At 33.2% G+C, this 22,156-nt stretch overlaps 1 protein-coding gene across 1 annotated transcript; it reads right to left on the bottom strand.

The window, feature by feature from the left end:
• Nucleotides 1-4,244: 4,244 nt before the first annotated feature.
• Nucleotides 4,245-16,256, bottom strand: LOC105339173 (chymotrypsinogen B). The gene is made up of 4 exons (XM_011444602.4): nucleotides 15,966-16,256; nucleotides 6,744-7,251; nucleotides 6,517-6,638; nucleotides 4,245-5,961 (listed from the first exon to the last, which is right to left on the bottom strand). Exons 1-4 carry the CDS (start codon nucleotides 16,020-16,022, stop codon nucleotides 5,272-5,274), a joined length of 1,377 nt encoding a protein of 458 aa, XP_011442904.3. The 5' UTR covers nucleotides 16,023-16,256; the 3' UTR covers nucleotides 4,245-5,271.
• Between the last annotated feature and the right edge of the window lie 5,900 nt (nucleotides 16,257-22,156).

Raw genomic sequence — 22,156 nt, 5'->3', positions numbered from 1 at the left:
TCCCGCAGGGGCTTTTGTTATTTTTCACTGAGTTGAAGTTTTTAGATATTTTTTTATCCCCAAACTGCAACATTATCACTTATTTGAGATTATACGGTTTATTTATCATTTTATCTTTTATAATCAAATACATGTAATTTGCTGTTAATTTGAGAGACTTTTCGAGATGTGTTATTCCACCTTAAATTATATCTTAATTAAACAAAAGAGAATAACAAGAAATTTACTCATTAGTTATATACCTTAAAATTCCTATGTTGCTTTTTATGTAAGTTACACACAGAAACTGGCAATATTTTACCTTTTTTGCTTGAAATACCTAAATCTATATACAATGTTCCTTTAATTCTTTTTTTATTCATTTCAGAAATACAATGCAATATAATTATGTATATTTAATGTCGGTGAACGAAACTAGCCCAAATTTCCCATGTTTTGCTACAGACCCTTTTTTTCTTTGTTTTGTTGTTTAGAATAATTTTTTAAATAATAAAAATATTAAATGTTATGTTAATGTATTTAGAACAACATCTTTAAAGTGAAGTATAAGGCTAGCGCTGTACTTATTAATTAATATTATCTGCACCATTTCTGTAGTGTATGTCTAAAACTTAGTGTAAAGTTCGGACATGCACTATTCTCTGGTTGTCTTTTGTATAAAGATCGGTCTTAGGATTATCAAAACAAATTGGAGTTTAAAGAAACCGTTATTTTGTGTGTGGAATATTAATTAAAGATAGTTTGGGAGTCTCAAGACAGATCTTATTCATAAACTGGTCCCTGCTTTGCACGAACGTTGCGCGATCAAACCTTCCAACCGCTCAAAACTTGGAAATACAACTCGCATATCAAGTTCCAGCGCAACCAGTCAATATTATGTTTGTTGTTCTTAAACACATAGCAAAGGAATTTATTCATTTTTATTCTTTTTGTAGTGTTTACGGCTATATTTGTGCCTTTGATCTATTTTCGGACCGCCATAGATCTACCTGTCAAGGATCACGTCTGCTCTAGCCCCGCTCTCACAATACCTGTTTCAGAGCCAGACCACAGACCTTATTTATGGCCAGCTTAGCGTGGTACATATGTTCACAGAGAGCGCGTTGGTCATAATAACGACTTTCGGTTTTCTTTTCGTTGTATAGACCGATTTTAGTATAAAGTTTGACAATAATGTGCTAATATTAAGGGGGTCAGAGTATTTATAATAATTTAGTAATTATATTGAACAAGAAATAAAATCATATGTTTTAAAAATTCTCTTTATTTATATGACAAAGTATAATTTTCAAATTCAATATAATAATTTTGTTCGCTGTGTATAAAAATATTGCTTGCCATATCCATTTAATGAGAGTTTGCGCTCAGACATTTTAGCAAGTAATATTGCCTGAACGTCTGATGTCAAAAATGTTTTGCTTTTCCCGTTACTGTAACAAACAAATACATGAATATGAATTGTAACATTTATTAATTTTGTTATAAGTCTTCTTTTCGTGTTAATCTATAAACAGTGTATTAAGAGGTGCCTAGCGAGGCGGCATGACTGACAAAGTTTGTAGGACAAAAAAAAAAACATCGACGTTTCTTCAAATACTATACATGTACCATTTGACTTGGAATATTTTACAGTTTACGACAAAAAGCCCAACACTTAAAAAAACCCATAAAAACCCCAAACACTCCATACCTTATCTGAATCATAAACATGTACATTGAAATAATGTTAGGCAACCGACGACAAGTTAATAATTGCAGCTAATTCCTACAGACAGCAATGGTTGGCTTTATTATGAGATTTACAGACCTTTGTATTCTTAGACCTTATGTCAAGGCCAAACTTTAACCCTCTGGCGAGATCCCAGAATAACACCGAAATCAATTTTAGGGCAGTCGTTCAAATGGAGCAAGTACAAACCTCTGATGTGAGAACCTAGGCCCGCTGGAATTTAGGGATTAAACGCGTTAAAGATTCTGAGCGATTACCTTAATTTACGATCAAAACAATACCGTGTATTGATTTGAGGATTATAAATACACGGCCGTGAAGGAACTGAGAACAAGATCATATACAAAGTGTTGACAGGGGTGAAAAATGGGTCTGAAACTTCTAAAGAGGCGTAACAATAAAAATTTCGCTGCCCATGTGCTTCCTATCCTTGAGTTAATTACTTCCGCTCTTTTGACTTTTCCCTTTCGGCCCTTATAGTGCAAAAAGAGCATTTTAAGCAGCTTTTGTACATGAGTATAACTTATGTCTTCCTACCAATGGTATTTAACTATGCACGTGAATCCGGCCTGAAAAACTGATCATGCTATGATCAATAACATTTCAATTTAAATTTATTCGAGTACATGTATACCAGCACTTTATGAAGAGACGATTCGAACATGTTGTTTATCTGGAATTTTATGTAAAGGCAGCAGGGTAGTCAACAAAGTTCCGATGAGATTTACACTAAGATATATATTTACGAAAGCTTTAAAAGTTGAATATTTTCTATATATTTATACAAAGAAGATTAATTTAGTCTTAAATGGTCGCGTTAACCCACCAGCCATCTTGAAGAATTCTTTACGCATTTGATTAATAATCAAATCAAATAAGGTCTCAACAGTTTTATTTTTTGTTGTTGCTGGTCCCAACAGAAGCAAAACAACAAAACAATATCATTTCATTCTATTGGGAATCTGTAATCAGGAATCTGCATTTTTTCTGTCCAAAAATCAAATTGGGGCCATTTAATAAACAAAGTTGTAAAGTTGTGACTGAACCCAATATTGGCTAAAACGATCATCCAATTTCTTTTCCATTTTCATTTATTGAGAGTTTGTGGGTGTAAATAAGGGGCAATTAAAATTAATAAATGTACGATTTCCCTATCCCATATCTGAAGTTTACTATTAAGCCATATGAATAACCACTTTTTTTTATTCGATTCATTAAATTGTAAAAATTACAGGGTCTATACTGAAAACAAAACACCTTCATGATGAAAATATTCAATATGGTGACTTCGGTGAGCATTTATTTTTGTTTGATAGACACGATGAAGTTGAAACGAATTGTGTGTTTATTCATCGCTGTACACAAGTTGGGTTAGGTTCCCGTTTTGAACACAAGCATGCGCAATGGGGGGTCATGTGACAACAAACAATTCACTTGTTGCACTAATTCAAATACTTTAATTTAAGATATCAATCATATATATTTGTAACATGCTATGAACTCCGAGAACAATTTTAAAGAGAATGTTCAAGTGGTTTTTTTGTGTGTAATTGTTATATTTATGATCTAACTGTTCATTTTATTAAATGCATACCAATTATTTACAGCATGAATATCAATGGAACACTACATGTTAAGAGAGAATTTCGGAAAAGGTAATTCATATTAAAATTTTAAAAGGATACAAATAAAAAAACCCCAATATAAATGTCACTTTTAATATATTCTCATATTCAGTATTAGCTACTTCAGAGTCCCCCCCCCCCCCCCCCGAACCAAAAACTTCACAAATTATTAACCACGAAAATTTCTTATGTCTGAAAAGACGTGATTTATTTACAAAGGTCGAATACATATATCACATGAATGGACAATGACTCAATAAATTAGATGTAAAACAAATGAACTGAGATCGTAGTTGAACAAGTGGGCTGCAAACGAATCAATATCATACAAAAAAAGATATACTATAGTCTATAGTATGCGTACACTATGTACATACATGTATGTGATGAATAGCAATTTTGCACGTACGCTGCAGATTGAACCAAGAATCTGGACCTCATTGACCTGGTTTCAATATACAAGTAAATATTACACCATAGACCTCTATAAATGAGTTTTAATTGTCTATGTTCTGGCGTTAAGTGGAGCTTTCCCAAGCAAGACCATGCGTTGATGTATCGAACGTACTGTAGTTGGTACATGTGGAAAGAATATATAGGAATTTCGTTGTTTCGAGAAGATGTTGTTTAGAATGGACTGATTAACAGAACTACGAAATAACACTTACATTCAGACGATGATCTAGGTTTGAACGGACGAGAATCAATTTAATACTATATATTAACATTTACAACTGTCTTTGTCTGTGGTAACATTATTACGAATTAATTTTGAAGCCCAATAATTTCATAAAAGAAGAACGACACAAAATAGGTGTGTCTTATATCATAACCGAAAAAAGGTATTGGCTGCGCCGCGTAGTAATACATAGCATGTGCTACATGCATTCTTTGAATATTTTGAGGTTGTAATTTCGGTCGGAGCGTGGTCAAATCTATCATAAATCCCATAGGGCTTAATCGGATTTGATCACGCCCCGACTAAAACTATCACATCATAATACTCAAAGAATGATTCCTTATTCCTTAAGAAAGTATTTGCCTTGACATTTAAGTGCACAATTGTAAGATACAATTAGATTGTTAATAGGATTGTTAATTACAGTTTTGTTTTTTGATAAAATGCATGTTTCTATACCAAGTATGTCTATTTTTTTTTTTTACCAATTAATGAGTAATATGCATTAAAAGCAAAGGCAAATGATCTTATAAACACAACAAAACCAAAGAGGTAGCTACTAGGGACCTGAAAATTACGATGAGTTACAAATGGAAAATATGTCAAAGATAATAAATAGACAAAAACATAACAAATGAAAATGACAATGTTAATACAGTCATACTCAGTGCCTTTTAAATGTTAAAATACATACACTGTATACTTTTAAAAATGTGTTACTATAGTTAAACATTGTTTTTTTGTAAAACCCTATTCCATGTTCCCGAACACCGCTACACCATCATAGGACATGCAAGCAATGGCAGTTTAAGTATGTTTGAATATGTGCAAAAATAAAATGGAGCAGAAAGATCATCAAATAAGAAGGGAAAAAACCCTGATATTTCATTTGATGTTGTAGATAAAGATACTATATAACATATTTACAACTAGATGGGTGATACTTGGCATGTGCATTAAATACCTTTATGTTATACTTGTGGGAGTTTTCAAGAAGGAGATACGTCTTGATCATAAATATTAAATAAGGTGAGTTAGCTGAACCTGAGCTTGATTTAATACTTTATGCTCAGTAATCAAAAATTTAATTTCTTTTTGTAATGAATTAACCTTTTAGATATAATTGTGTGTACATGTTACGCAGATCGTTTCAAATGACCAAGAACTGCCCTTCTTAAAATCATATATAAAGTGAAAATTCTCTAAGACATTTTTATGAAAAAAAATAATATAATGCACTACAAGTCTTTTGAGATGGTTTTTGAAATCCATCGATAAAATTTGCTGACATCCGTATAAATTCCAAACTTTCGTTTCTGCCCACAACCTTCACCATAACTAGTTACGCCATTCACATACCACTTCCGGTTAGTAGAACGACGTGACGACGGGCAAAGCAATGGTCCACCGCTGTCGCCTGTACAAGAGTCTTTTTTACCCTTTGAGTAGCCTGCGCACAGCTGAGATTTCGTCAGTCTAAAGGAAAACGCCTTTTTGCATTTCTTTTTCTTCACTATGGGCACTTGCACTTCATGGAGCACTTTATTGTTCTGAGGGGCTGTGATGTTCATTTTACCCCAACCAATGGTGCTGCATAGTGTTCCCGGTTTGATTCGGTATTTTTTCCCTTTTTTGGGTAAACAGGCATATCCTGTTATATTAGACAAACGTACTGCGTTTGATAGCTTTAGTAGAGCTATGTCATTAGCAATTAATTTATAGTCAAACTTTGGATGGGGTATGTACCGACTAACTCTGATGTCTTGTTCTGTTCCTTCATGCATCCGTGTGTCATGTTCACCGACACGCACGAGCACTTTGCGCCTTCGTCCATTCTTTAAGATACAATGGGCTGCTGTTAACACCCAATGAGGCGAAATCAGAGTTCCTCCGCAAGAATGTCGTTTCTTTTTCGTCAATATTTCTACCTGCATAGAAAATTACAGTAACTCCTGAAAGGTTTCCTTATTATATATCATATAAAATTTTATACTTATACATATTTTGTCTCAGGTTCTAATTACCTACATTTTTTCCTTACATTCGATAAATACCTAGGTGTTCAAGTTATAATCTTTTAAAAAACTAAAAAGGTCCAAATTCTGTTTTGAAACGATTCTCCTTTCTCGCCAGTTTGAAGGACAGGGCTTAATAAGAAATCTCCGAGGATTTTGCAATGCAAAAGACATGGAGCACCCAGATGAAAATGTAAAAAATGTGTATATCTTGCTCCGAAAGGTTCCGAATGCATCAAGATATTGTATTTTACAATTTAAAAAAAATTACTTTTGATATTGTCAGTTCTCAGGGTATATAGAGGAGGGGGGGGGATATAATTACTAGTAATAAGAAATGTTAGACTTTTTTCCTTATATCGATTTCAATTTACTCTTTACCAGTTGGCATGTGTAATTATTAAAAAAAATGTTACGGGACCTACAACAGTAAAATTTTTGTTTCACGTCATAAAAATGATAGACTACCTGCCAGGGCCAGCTGTTAGGAATACTCTCGTGTCCACCGACAATCCGTGGACGTCTCGTATTGGGTCTTTTCCCACAAACTTGACGTAAATCTTTTAAATTCTTCAAACCCTTAAGGCGGTCTGAAATGAATATGGAATATGTGGGTTATTCATATAATAATAATATGTTTATAAATGAACTTGCAAAGATAAGATATATGTGATAGAATTTAATAATATCGCAACCTTTTTTGGATTTGTTTGAATGCACTTGGAGTGACATTATCCTTTTGCAATCAGAGGTGTTCGCGCATGATCTCTCTTCCTGCAAGAAACCTCCGGTACATATCTCAGTTTTGCACTTCCGACGTCGTCTCCTTTTGCAATCACTATTACAAGAGCTCCAAGCAGACCACGAATGAAAGAATATATCATATAAACGATCCTCGATTCTTCTATTACGATCACTCGAATTCATGATTATTAGTTTATGGTTCAAGCACTTATGGCTTTGGTTGGTGCATGCTCTCTTATCTTCTAAGCTTGATTTTCCGCAGACGTCTTTTTTACGACACTTGCGCTTGCGCTTTTGAATGCATTTCTTGTTGCATTTTGACCAAGTTGTCCATTCGGTGTAGAAGTTGCAAAATATTTTCTCCGGGAAAAGAGAGGGGTCAATCACGTTTGTAAGTGTCCCACTGGTGGCATTGAACCCTACTGCAATGTCGGCTGTTGCTGTGCAATTTTCTGTAGCCTGTAACGATAAGAAAGTGGCAAAGCAATAATTCTCGTGGCGACAAATCAATGTTAAATAGTCGCAATGGAATCAAAATTGTCTGTAAAAAGAGATTGAGGGGAAAATGCACATATTGAGGTCAGAAAAATTTAGCTATTTTTGTCCATTTTTTAAGAAATTACAAGATATATATGCACGTCGATTATTTTGAACGATTTTCATAAAACTTATAATACTTACTACAAACACGAGAAAAAAAAGGAGAAATTAACGTACAACTAATATTTTACTCAAACTTGTTTTAAATATATAATTATCTCTTTATAAAAAAAAAATTCTTTCCCTAATAAAGACATATACTATTTAAAGGTTCTTTTTTCCACTTTCAAAAACTTCTAGCCGCTAAATTAAAGTGTAAGCTACACCGGTAGTTCTATATCTTACACCGTTCAACAGGGTCAGGGTTAGAACTGCTGATTGTCGCAAAGTGTAACGTACTCGTTTAATTAAGAACACCATTCGGTTTTTCTTAGTATATGCATGCAGCATAGAGATCGTCGTACGAAAACTTTATTTAGCCAATCATATACATTATGTCTAGTAAACGTTTTGAAAAATTCCTTTTCTATTGGATTCAAATATTATCCTAGATTTGAAAAAAGTAGGATAGGCTGGATTGCACTAATCTATGTATGTATCTCATTTTCATGTGTTTCTAAAAATATCAATCATTCAGACTGATTACATTTAAATCCATTCACAATTTTAATATAATAACACGACTTTTATCGTCTCTGTCCAGAGGATACAGACTGGGAACCCGGGTTTTCCCGGATACGCTTTATCGTTATCTGACGTGGACATTTTGAATAGAGCTTGTGGCCACGTTGTTCTATAGTTTTGACTTTTTTAATCAGAAGACATGTTTTCATTACTGACTAAGAGATTATATGTAACAAACTTGACAAGTTGACTCTGAAAAACCTAAAAAAAAAACAAACAAAAAACAACCCAACAACATTTAACTGTGAATGAAAATTGAAATAAAAACCCTGTATCTTTTTAGAGTGTTCGATGAAGATTCCATGTATAACTGAATTAATTAAATACCCCCATGGCTATATCAACATAAAACCTCAATGATTTGTATAATAAGCTCACGATCTTCAACTGTTGAACTGTTTATATAAATAGTAAATAGATATCAATGATTGGGGATCTCTTTTGTAAAATTACGGGATGTTGTTTCATTTAAATAATCCAACACGTTTTATTTTTTGGTTTTTTAATCACCCACGTCTCGGTCATATGTTTTTGGGTTTGTTTTTTTTTTACAATTTTTTTTATACGTTCGTGACATCTGTTTTAATTTGCACTTCTTAATCGATATTAATATTTATCAATGAAAGGTTGCAGTGAACTATAATTTTGATATAATTGATATCAACAGTACATATATACCAAAGACTTTTTATAAGAATGTTGAGTGAAATCTTTCATATTAAACGCTTAAATTTCTATATAAAAGCTGATTAATTTTTTAAACTTCTTTTAAGTTCTTTATATTTTGCATCATTCCTATGAAGCTTTGTTCAATATTGCTTAAATTATCAGTAGAGTATCAGACCCTTTTCCCCTAAAAACAAACAGCTAAATTTTATCTTAGACTTTCGCAGTTAAAACGGCGTAATTTGGCGAACGCCATTTAATATCGCCTAAAATTAAAAAGGTAATAAATTCATTCCTCAAAGCATCTTGGTTTGATGTTTTTGCTATTTCAGTATGAAATAATTTCCCATAAAAATCAATTATGCTTATAAAGTTATATAGACCTTTACCTATTTACACCAGCAGAATCGGTCTCCTTCTAAACATAGAAATATTTAAAGTATAAAAACTAATTGACTGAAAAATCAAACAAAGCACATACATGTACATCATTGGTGCGTTAAGGTGGTATTGGATATATGTCGATATTATTGTGGATAAAGGTACATTATAATTTAAATACTTTCATCGATTTAGAATTTTCAAATTTTCATTTCAAATTCAATATTTAATCAAAATATACGTTTTAAAAATTTTTGCAGAGGTAAAAATCTTAAAATCCCCAGCAGGATTCAAACTCATGACTTACAGATTCGTAGCAAAACCTCTAACCCACTGCGCTAGGCTGTTATGTAATAGTTTGGGGAAAGAAACTTTGTATAACATTACATTTGATTTTATTGTTTATTTCGATAAATAATACATCACAACCCGTGGTGTCCCATACCACCATAAAACCCGGTAACTATTTGGTATCGTCCCCAAATTGTTTGGGTTGATTCAATCCGCATAATATGAATCGGTTTTAAACAGAACAGTCTTTAGAAAAAAAAAATGTATAAAATATCAACCTGTTATGAAAGAGACCTTGAGGAAACGATAATTTTTTATTTCATATTTGCATGACATTTTTTAGTCTTTTTTTTTCTCTAGAGCAAGTTGTCCCATGTAAGAAATAATTACATGTATATATATAGGCTAGTAATTTGCTTTGAAAGAAATGCATAACGTTCTTTGAATAATTATACAAATATATATACGTGTTAATTAAATTAGTTCTGAAATATAGTAACTAAAGATATCAGTTTCATTACGCTACAATATCTTTTTGTCAAAAGTGGGTGGGAGGGGGTGGCGGCAATACAATGGTGTGTCTCAAAAGGGACTTAAATTACAATGCATTGACAACGACGATGTGTGTTTTCCCCCTTAGCAATTCAGTTGCTTATTTCATGGAACCATTGATGAGCCAATGGATACAGGCTAATTGTACCGTGGTAGAACAACCTATACTCATTGTAAGCTCCCCCCATTGACGTCATCGTCACGAACAGGACGAAATTGGATATTAGTAAAATTAAATAACTCGTGTATCATATTTCTTCTGATCATGATTTGTCAAACAATAAGAAACTGAAAAGATTCGCAAAAACCCGATAGCTAATGTTAATAAAAAAAATTGAAAAGAATTTTGTTTAAAAAAAGAAAATAGCAACCAGTAATCCGCACTCGCTCGATGTAGAAACTTGAGAACAACACATTCCGGGATATTTGTTTATTGTGAGTAGAATACGTAATTTACCCAAAAGAAATAATTCAATTGATAATATGTCATAATAACGGTTTACTATCAAAGATAAAAGTAATCACCACATGTTATAATGCCCCAATCTTCCGACCTCGAATTTATATTTAGCGGAAAGAGATGAAAACATATGGTCCAAAATAGAACAATTTTCCTGATATGTTCTCTAAGCATTTCAGAGTCATGTCAAAAAGCGATACACGGTCTCGGCCCGTATAGATGTACAATCGGTTAACACCTAACATAATTTCGCAGTTTAATTGTCTTGATATTGATTTCATCGATGGACGTCTTTCAGATTCTAAATCTAACGGAGCATTTGAAAAACCATGTCATAAAAGATCAGCGACTCCATTAACACAATTCCACCAACAATCTATCCGGTGCAGCTCAGGTTTTTTTCTGAGGTTTGAGGGATTTGGCTCCCAGAAAAACTGAATATTTTACAGTGCTGTGTTTTAAACTGTTTTCATGTACCATTTAACCGTAATGTTAGTCATTGACGTTGGTTCGATGTCATATTGCATATATCGGCCATATCATAATTTAAAAAAAATATGGTATGACGTCATGACGTCATTAGACTTATAAGTACTACGTTGATAGTAGTCGACTCGAACAGTAACCGACCTTTATTATATAGCTAGACATGTCATAGACTGGTGGTCTATTTTTTTGGTTAAATACTGGATGTACTTTTCAAATGCCACATACATGTACGTATTGAAAGTTGTCATTCGCCATCTAGACCATATCTGGTTTATCATTATTTTAATTTAAGAAACATTTTATTCAAGTATGTAGATACATTGAAATGGATTGAACAGCAGGCATAATGCCTATTTATGTTCTCTCCTGTAGTCAAGGTATAATATGAGTAATTATATAATTTTATATAAGATATATATATACATGTATATTGCAACCGAATTTTGTATAATAGATTAATATTATAACTAGCATTGGAAGGAGGTACAGTGCAAAAAAAATAAACAAAACAAATCAAATAGCTAATGATAGGAAAATGAAAATGAAAAAACTAGTCTAGAAAGAAAAAAGTATATGTAGCGTAGAGAAAAAATGAGAAAGAAAAGAAAAAACATATAATAATAACAAAACAAAAATTGATAACACAGTAGTAATAAATGGAAAGTTGGGGGTGGGGGGGGGGGGGTGGGGGGTGGTAAGGGAAGAACAAATAGGCAATAAAAAAAATGAAAAGAAGGGAGTGTAAGGAAAGTCAGTGTTACCCATTTTGATACATTTTTTATACAATGTGTACATTTTTACCTAACTTACTTGAATCTGTTTGTACTTTTTAGGTAAAAATGAATTTTATCAAATAACAGTAAGTTATTTTGAAATGTTAGTTTATCACTTCCAAAAAGTAGATTCTTAATTGTGATTGGTATGGAATTGTCGTTCATATAATCAAATAGAGATTTTCTTTGGGAGGCATATAATGGACAGTGTAAGAAATAATGTTTAGAGTCTTCCACTTCCAGAAAGCACTTCTGACATAGTGGAGAAGCAATAAGGTGGTGTGAGTAAAGGTCAGCATTTAAGTTACTACTGTTATTTCTCAGCTGACAATGCCAAATATTTTCTAATCTTTTGCCAGGGTTAAATAATTTATGCATATTCAGTTTTTTACTATTTATATTTTTAAGGCTGTTCTTAAATGCTGAAACTGTAGTTATATTTTTTGCATTTTGAGGTAGATTGTTCCACAATATAATTGTAGATGGTATAAAACTGTTGAAGTAAGATGTTGTTCTTGCAATAGGAGTGCGATAGATAAAATTGTTACGAAGATTGTAGGTATTATGTGGGGGGAAACATTCACCAACAATATTAGATAAGTATTCAGGGGTATAATTGTTTAATATTTTGAACAATAATATTAATTTATGGTTATTTTTACGTTTCTTAAGTGTTTCCCAGCCTATTTCCTGATATAGGTATTGTTTAGATGAGTTTCGTCAAAGAACAGTAATTATTCTTGCAGCTTCAATCTGTATACTTTCCAATAAATTACTTTGTTCATCTGTACAATTGTCCAAGACTACATCACCATACTCTAACACAGGGCGAATAAATGCAAAGTAAATTTTATCATTGCGCACAACAAACTAATGAAACAAGGTTTAAGAGGGATTGATGGTCGTTCCATTTTTAGACTGGATTGATCTCCTTAAAAAGAAGCGTTCTGTATATAGATATACGAAAATACTCATATTTAAAAGCTAAAATTTATGGAATTTATTTTTACTGAATAGTAGTTTATAGCTTAAATAATCATATCTAAAAATCTAAAGTAAATCTGGTGGGAAAACTGTTAACACCAAACATACTTGCTATTTGAAGGAAAAAAACCATGTGATTTACCTTTATCATTTTGTTATCTATGCTTAACTTTGACATTAAATGAAATGATTCAACTGCAATAAACTAATAAATGCAATCGCTTCTCATCGCTGCGACCCGATTTCGACCCGCGAGATCGACATAAGTTGTATGTGATAGGGTATGACGGTCGTCCGCTTTGACACGTGGGTTCTCTCTGGGTACTCTGGCTTCCTCCCGCATCAATGACCCCGTCGCGCAAACATCCGTGCCAACGAGAGATATTAACATAAGTTGTAGAACTTGTTAATCAATAGTTGTAAAATAAAGAAAGTTCAAGTTCAAGTTCAACACTAATCAACAACCAATCAAATCAATTAATTATTAATCGATTCCACAATAAGTTATACCTCTAATGCACGCTCTGATATTTTTGCCCTTTTTAATTTCTGTTGCATCGATTTCTTTGGCTGCGTGCTTGAGAAACCCTTCTCACATTTACCTTCTAAGTTCACTTATTAATAAAGTTTTCGGAAAAATAATCACAAAATTAAAAAAGCCATTACGCAAAATGTTGCATGAGAAGGAAAACTGAAACAAACCACAAATTATAGCTATTCATAACTGCTAGCGATGTGTAACCTTTTTCTGAATACCCCCCCTCCCCCCCCCCCCCCAAAAAAAAAAATAAAAAAAAATAATTGTGTTTCTATAGAAAATGTATATCCGTAAGTTTTTGTTTGTTTTTTTTTACCGTAGCTCGGTGTTAGGCGTCGCCAAATAATACCTTGGGATATCACTGATTTCAAATATCGGTATCTAGGACCCCAACATGCAACAATAAATTAAGAATTCTTACGATTTATTCCATAAGCACAAGCTCTTAAAACTAGTGAAAAAAATTCTTCCCGAAAGCACTTAGTATTATTTTACTACACGGGTTATTACTCAAAAACACCCAAGAGGTCATTCGGGTCTTAACTGACGTCATAGAAGTCCCATGTTGCATATTCATTTTTATGGTTTGTTTGCTGCATTATGAATGGTGTCGTTGAAAACTAGACTTAACAACGAAATACCAGAAATTCACAACGTATCAGAAAGGCCATTAGGAAGTTATTACATGGATTTTTTGAAAGGGTCATTTACTTCTAATTCTCGGTAAACCTTGCTTATCCCGTCTTCGAATTCGCTATCTTAAATCCTTTAATCTACTAGTCTAGTAATCATTTTTAGCAAAGCGGTAATTTAAAGTACATTAACATTCTTTGAATGAAATAAAAGGAATTAAAACGTGTCAAGTATATTGGCGAAGATCTGAACCATTTTTTTTCACAGTGTACACATCTTGATAAAGTACTTTATAGTACATTTTTGGGGACTAGACTCTTGTACATCAGTTATAAGAATAAGGTCGCTGATAAAAATATTCACCAATAAAAAAAAAAAGCCCCCGACGCAAAAAAGCAGAGTTGACAGGCCGCGTTCAATAGATCACAGAAATAGAAATCAATAGTTTAATCTATATGTAAACAATGCAACAGCATTACTCCATAGATGTTATGATGTATTGTTTTAACAATGGCCCGCTAAGTCTCCACAGTAAAATTTGTGGGAGTGATTAAAGCGGGGGTGTCGAGTTTCCGTCTGAACCGGGTTTTGTTAATGAAATGATTTCTAAGGCTTCCTGTCCCATAAAGTATAGTGTGCAATTGGTGATTTTCACTTCATAACCATTTTTTTCCCTCCACCTTCTTTTCCTCTCCATGACCGTCAGCATATAAATCACTGCTTATAGAATTAAGGTCAACCACTAGTTTTGAAATGTGCATGCTCTCAATTTGCTACGATTAATGTTCCGAGATAAATTGTAATTGCAAAAAGGGGATCAAATATTCTTGAAACCAAACAGCATTGACCTAATTTTTATGTTTTCAGTATTTAATATATAGTAAAAAAAATATGGGGAGAAGTTGAGTGCTCTCGTTCTCAACTTTTCAGTTATCGTTTAAACTATAAAACTAAGATGTCTTTTTACAAATTGCCTGATCCATCTGTGAAAAGGTTGGTATAACGGAAGTTTTCAATATTGACCTGTTTTGTAAAGGTGGGCATATTTCGAGTTTAACACCTGATATTTATTACTCCCACAAGTGAAATGACCGAAGCAGGAAATTTAATGACACAAATTTTTATGTCATTACACGTGCATTCTTCTCATTTAATTACGCAACTGCCTCGAAAACATCTGTGACAAACCCTTGCTAAGGTAAATTGTTTTTTTTACAAAATGACCCCGATTTTTTTTTTTTTAAATCGAATTGACTTACTTTTACTGAAATAAAGTGTCTGATGAAAAACAAAAACAACCCCTCCCAACAATTTGTTTAATTTTTGAAATTTATAGCAAATGTCACGATCGAGTAATTAATCTGGGTTCGATGGACATGTTATATACTTTTTGTTTTTTAAAGTTGACAGAATGTTTAATTAAAACAAAATGAACAACTACTCATGCTATTGCAAGATTTTTGTGGGTTTTTTTTTTGTACATTAAATCTCCTATTTTCCCTGGTTAATTTTATAATAATTATATATTTTTCCTTTTTTTGTTTTTGTTTACCATTATATTTGACCACCTATATCTGACTCAATATTCATATTGTATACGAACCAGCAACGTCTTGTGTAAATGATTCCCCCCTTTACGTGTCCTGAGCAAAGTTCATATATCTAAATATAACCCATATCTGAATACCAACTTAGAAGAATAATTGGTAGCGAGACATTGCATTCAATATAACAGGTGTTGGCATACGGAAATACGAAACGAATCTGCAGAGAATTCAAGGAATTACACCTTGGATTTTATTAAAGGTAAACATTAATTTTGTTAACTATGCAATTAATGAAGCTTAATTACTTAACATTGTATTAAGAAAATATAGTTACAATGCCAATAACAATCATTGAAATGAAATGAATATCGGCATAAGAAAAAAAGTTTTTTTCATGTAAACTAAAATTTCCGTTAGGTATTTCATCATGCAGCGATGTTTATTTCTCAAAGGCTTTGGGGGTTAGAAATATAAAAAAAAAAAGTAGTTCGACCTTGCACGAAAAGTGATGGCCATTTTTCGTAAAACGTACACTAATGTTTCTTCAGTACTAATCAGTGTTGACATCAGAGGAGAGATAGAGAGAGTTACAACAGGAAAAGAGAACAACACGCAAGGAAAGCATAGGTACTTACCATGCACAGAAGGGGGACTTGTAAAAGCGCAGCAATCACGACTGGTCGGAAGTCCATATTCCGTTAAGAAAAACTACCGCAAGACTACGTTTTCTCTCTCTGTGGTGCTGTATTTTATATGGAATACTTAGGTAGGCGACTTATTATAACCAAAGGTCGATTCTTTGTCACCCGTAGATCACTCGCCAAGTAGCCCAGGCGTTCAGGAGCCGGCTATTTATAACCTCTCTACTCTCTCTCTCTTTCCCTCCCTCCCTTTCTCCTTCTCTCTCTCTGTACGGTTTGAAGAATAAAAAGCTTTTTTTTTGACAAGCATCAATACTATTAATATGACGTCTGGTTACACTAGATGAAATTGTTATCCGCCGGTGGTAATCTGTTGATCAATTTTATAAATAACGCCGTAATGATAAGCTGATTTCTTTACCGCTAGTTATATTTGTTTCTTTAACATAAAATGACAAAAAGTTGTCGTATAATTGTCTCATTTATCGTTGACTGTTCCACGGCGGTGGCGGCGATCGCGGGCGGACGCTCAGGCCGCCAGATACTACATAGATCATGAATTCAACAAAATAAGATACATTGTTATCGAATAAATCACAATTTTGTTTCCATAAATTAGAATTTCTTACAGTCAGAACAAAAAATGGTTGGAGAAAAAAGTTCAGTTTAGAAGAAAAGTTACTATTATTCAGAGAAGGTCGTTATAATAAATGCGTACATGCGGAACTTTGCATTCCTTCTGGGGCCCATTATTTGGTGCAGAGGTCAAGGTTTGAACATTTTCATTCTAAATCATCAAAAATTGTAGGATTGCATTTTCTAAGAACCTTATAATAAATTAATATAATACCAAGTGCAAAATTTAAAAATTGTACCATGTAAGCTTATTATATTTGTTTCGTCAGTAGATAATCCCTTTACATTCTACTGCAGAATCTTGACTCTCTTCTGGGACCTAATTATTGAACCGGGGTCAACTTAAATCGGCACTTCATAAAGTAACCTTTTGTGAATATTGGCATTTCTGGTGGAGTGATACTTGAGAGGGTTTATATTTAATTAAAGGCCCATAGTCCACATCGCTCACTAGAGAAAAAAGTATATTTCTACCTAGATTTACACTTGTCAATTAAATACATCACAATGTCATGCACATATTAACAGTATTTATCTCAAAATTAATCCTGGAAATAACTCAACTCCTATAAAAAAAACAAGCAGAAAAAATGCACAAAAAAGCCCCAATTAACACAAGCAAATAAACAAAAACAAGTGTACAAAGAATTATTTTGCAGATAATTGTTTTACTCAATACACGTATTTATATCTACAATTAAAAAATGTCTTCTTGCCCTTTATCCAAAAAACCTAAGAACCATTGATGATGTTTCTTGTTGACTGTGGATTCCCTCTATGTACCCTTCTGAAATAAAAGCGAATTGGTCTTTAGAGGATTACCAAACGAGAGGCTTTGAGATGAAAACTGTCATCTTACAAATGTATATAGTATTATCCAAATTCAAACAAGTAATGTCTTCTAAAAACGACCGATTGTTAGTCATCAAAGTTTATAGAGTATTAGCGATTTTATTGTCTAGTACCATAAAAAGGATAGAGACCGGGCAGTTTCCAAAAGTAACATGATGTGGAGTAGTATTTTTTAAAAACGAAGAACTGAAAAATCAGCGCAGACTTCTTGCCATGATATTCAAACACAACACATGTATAAAAGAACGCACACTGAAAAGAAATACATTATGCAAAACGCGTACACGCAAACCAATTTCTATTAAAAAAAATAACGAAATACTTCATATTTTTGAAATTAAAAAGATTCCATAACAGAAACAACTGCGATTAAAATGTACTTTACTTACATGTATGTATTATTATATAAAAAATATACTAGCAAAGACGCATATTAAAAATGAAATGTTCTACTTCCCTCTTGAAAAGTCCGACTTTAGTTTTATTTTTTTTGGGGGGGGGGGGGGAGAAAAACTTCATTAAAACGTACATTTTTAAAAATAAATTAATATTCATCACTTGCTTCATAAGAGTAATAATTGGTTCTTAATAGTATCAAAAACACCACAATAATGACTGTCAATTTAAAATATTTGCAAAATATGCTTAAAAAATTTGTATTTGTTGATTGTATTAGATTTGATACATGGGGCGATATTTTTCTTTCAAAGTGAAAATACACTGTATTTTACTATGGTGCGCAACATACTGCGCAATTATAACCCAAGTCGGTCTCCTTAAGGAATAATTTGTTGGACAATCTGAAGCATTCTGATGACTTAATTGTAGGTTTCAATTTGTTTGAATATTGCTCGGTTCCCTACCCGTTACATGAACATTTAATTAGTCATCATTTACCAAAGGTCAAATGGTATTGGACAACTGTCATGCCTAGAGCTCATCCAGTGCTCATCATGTCTTAAATATCAGGTGTTAGCTCATGTATTGTCTTTACCCCTAGTCAAAACCTCTTAAATAGCGGGAAAAAATGTACTAGCCGAGCAGTCACCTTCTATATCTTTTCAAACAAGCATTTTGAGAGTATTGCATAAGCAATACGCATCCCCTATCGGTAACCCTTTGTATTTAGAATGTAAAGATTTTGAGACCTTGTGTATTACATGTATATATTCCACCACAGATCAGAAATTTTAATCTCGCATAGTATGACATTGTGAAAAATAATTATAATACATGCAGCAAACAATATCGAAAATCCATTTAAAAACTGCCGATAAAATATACAACACAATAATTGACACTATTTTACAGAACTTTGTTTGTTAGAAATGATAAAAGTAGCGATACAAGTAACGATATTATTACTAAACACATACGGGTAACGTTTATTCAGTACACATCGAACCCGATCGTTAAAAAATAGAATGTAAAAAAATTACTTTCTCGATAATATGTCGACCAGACGCAACAAAAGTATAAACCTGATCTATTGTTTGACATTTTGAAGCTGTTCAACGAGTTTCATATTATTCTTCAAAAGCATAAAGAAAAAAAGTGTGTAAAACTAAAGTGGGGACAGACAGACAGACGGACTGACCGACGCGAAAGAAAGCTTTAGTACCCTCCAGTAGGGGACTAATATGAACTCCAATGCATTTTCTCTTTGCTTATACTATAAGCGGGGGATAAATCTTGAAACATATAACCGACTTTTTATATTCTCGCTCAAGCTCGAGTTGGACAGATGCAGTAATTCGTGATAAGCTGTTTTATTGCAGGAGAACATGTATCGATAATCCATCACAAATGTCCTATTTATTGTCTGGAAATACTAAATGGTGTTTGCGTTTCAACCTTGATTCTATATTAAGACGGTAATGTTAAAACGATACTCTGCAAGTCCAGATTTATCAAGCAATGTGTCAACTCAACTTTATTTTTGGTAGTTAATGAAAAATTTATATCACTTGTAAACAAAACTAGCTACAGAAATCCATTCGACAGATTTCATTCTGCTGCAATATCTTGCCAAATACAAGAACATAACTAGTTTTTATACCTATTTCGTCATTTTTTCATAGGTCGTGTCCTTAAGATAAGATGTGTACGAAATTAAAAATGCTTGATATTTCAATATTTTGTTTTAACATTTTCTGAAAATTTATCTGAGTTCTAAATTTCCTTGCAAACGGATACACAAAGGAGTCTTCATATTTCCGGTAGACTATGAGATAAAAAAGGTGTATAATTTTTGAGAGTACAATACTGTAGGTTTTAATCGTAAACCTATTTCAAATATAATCACTTTGTCGTCTTTTGATTTTATAAAACAACCACCTAGTAATTAAATAAAATGACAAAGTGTGTAATGTAATCATTATGATGAATAAGATATATCGCTTGTGTTTCAGGTATTGACGTTTTGATAATAGGTTGACAATGAAAGCGCTCTTAAAATTCTAATACGTGGTCATCTCAATTAATTTGGATAAGCATGCAGTTTGCCATTCCCAACTCATCATCCCTGTTGAATTATTTTTGGTCGCTGCAACTAAATCTGCAAGAGAATTGTTTGCTTTGTTGCAAGTGTTGGCAAACTTTAAACAATGTCAGGCAAACGAGAAAGAGAAAAAAAATCTAAAAATGTTTTATAGTAAGCCAAGTAAACGAACGTCAAGTATTTAAAGTTTCTGACATTTTCATATACAAAGATCGAACTGTAGGCACACTAAAGGTTATAACGAAAGCAATTCAACAACCGTGAAAGTGCGTGTGTTGGAATACAGTTCAGTGTATGCTGTTCATTGAGGATAGGTGGAATAACTGTGCTTTCATGATTATACTACGTATTGCAAGACACGCGATTTCCGAGTCCCCGAGTTTTTAAGCTTACGTACACACACTGAGTCGTTATTTTTGGAAATAAAAGTAAAACCATTTACACTCATCATAAACGGTAGTAGCACTTATGTATCATGTAGTACCAAAGATAGACATTGTCAAACAAGTAACATTGATGCAGTCAGAAATTTTATAGAATAAGTTAATGTACGTGTTTGGTGATCGTGGATAAGAGTTTTGCCAGTCGTAGCTCCCGTGGCTGATCGCAACGTTAAAAACCGCATTGAAATGATTAAGAATGTAACGTAAGACAAACGCACGTTTGACGTGCCAGTCGTAAGTGTCACGTACAATTTTGTTTGGAGCCGGGTTGCCACTCGCAATGTACAATGCCCGTGGGAACTGTACTTCTGTCTTACGATTGCCATGCACCAGACGTACGTTTGTCTTGCGACGGCAGTTATAACATCCGCGACGTAGGTCATTTTCAAGTTAACGGTATCGGCGTCTTTTTGTACCTCACGACAGCTGCACGGGTATTAATCAGTTTTCACATGAAATAAAGATTTTTTTCTTTAGTCATGTACTGAAATAAATCTACCGTAAACAAGTGAATATTGAACTCTAAGAAAAGACGACTATTTTTTTCTGCATTTGGAGTTTGATAATTAAACTAATTAAACTGGCCGACACATATGAAGAATGTTTTGAAAACATCATTTATCTTTCGTATCTTATACCATAAAAGATTGAAAAATTCTCTGAAAGAAGTCTCGTAAAAACCTATTTTCACCGAAGTAATTATAAAATAATAATTTTCCTGGCCAATGTTCTGTCTTTAAATGCTTTTACATTTTTGTTCACTATTTGTTGAACTTATCTTCGAAAAAGTTCTGACTAAGTTTCCTACTGAAAGTAAAAATCCACATCAAATTACAATGTACTATACAAATGTTATTATTAAATTAATAAAAGACACCATTTACACTTCTGGTTAGGGCAGCGATCAACAGGAGCGTTTAATCACAAGCTCCGCAATTTTACAAGCGTTTTCTTTATATTGCCTTGCTGTGAGAGTGAATGGAGTAATTCATTTGACAATATGTAACAGTGACTGCGTTTTGCACATTTATTTTGCAGCAAGGAACAATTGGTATGTACATTATTTACATTTATCTGTCGTCTTTGAGTACCAGCCGAACACTCTTTCGAAACGCATGTGCATGGCTTAAAGAATATTGGCAAGTAAATGATCAGAAAGTGGAAATGGAAGAGTTATGGGATGAAAAAAATACTGCACTCATCGAGAATGGTCGTACGTGCTCCTATGGGCGATCTACGGGTGGATTTTAATTAATGAAAATCCTGCGAGACACGCAAAAGCATCTTACGATTTTAGATGGACGTACGCTTCCCGTAAGCACGCACAGTAGCTGTTGGACATGCACAACAATCACCGTGGTTTCCTTGCGAGATCTGAAAACGTACGCTGCTCTTGCGCTTCACTCAAGGAACCCGTAAGATGACTGTACGATTTAAATTGCACGAATGACGTAAGGAGGTCTCACTTGTTCCTTGCGTTATGCCCACAATGACTGCAAGTCGGATATGCTCACCATTAACTTACAAGAAATTATATTGACCCAAGCGTCAAATGGGCCGCAAAAATATAATTGTTGTATGAATCATCATTGGTTGTTTACAGATAAAACACACCACAAAGAAAATAACGAGTTGGTTGTAATAATTTTAATGGTAGATTTACATGTAATTACTATATTTTCAGCAACTCGTTTTGAATTTTGACATTATACTATCATTATTAAGAATAGAGTTCGATAATTTTTTCTAAATGG

Source organism: Magallana gigas, chromosome 7 (assembly GCF_963853765.1).
Source record: "Magallana gigas chromosome 7, xbMagGiga1.1, whole genome shotgun sequence".
Taxonomy (NCBI): domain Eukaryota; kingdom Metazoa; phylum Mollusca; class Bivalvia; order Ostreida; family Ostreidae; genus Magallana; species Magallana gigas.
The sequence above is the reverse complement of the archived record's forward strand: the minus strand, read 5'-3'. Positions and strand labels throughout refer to the sequence as shown.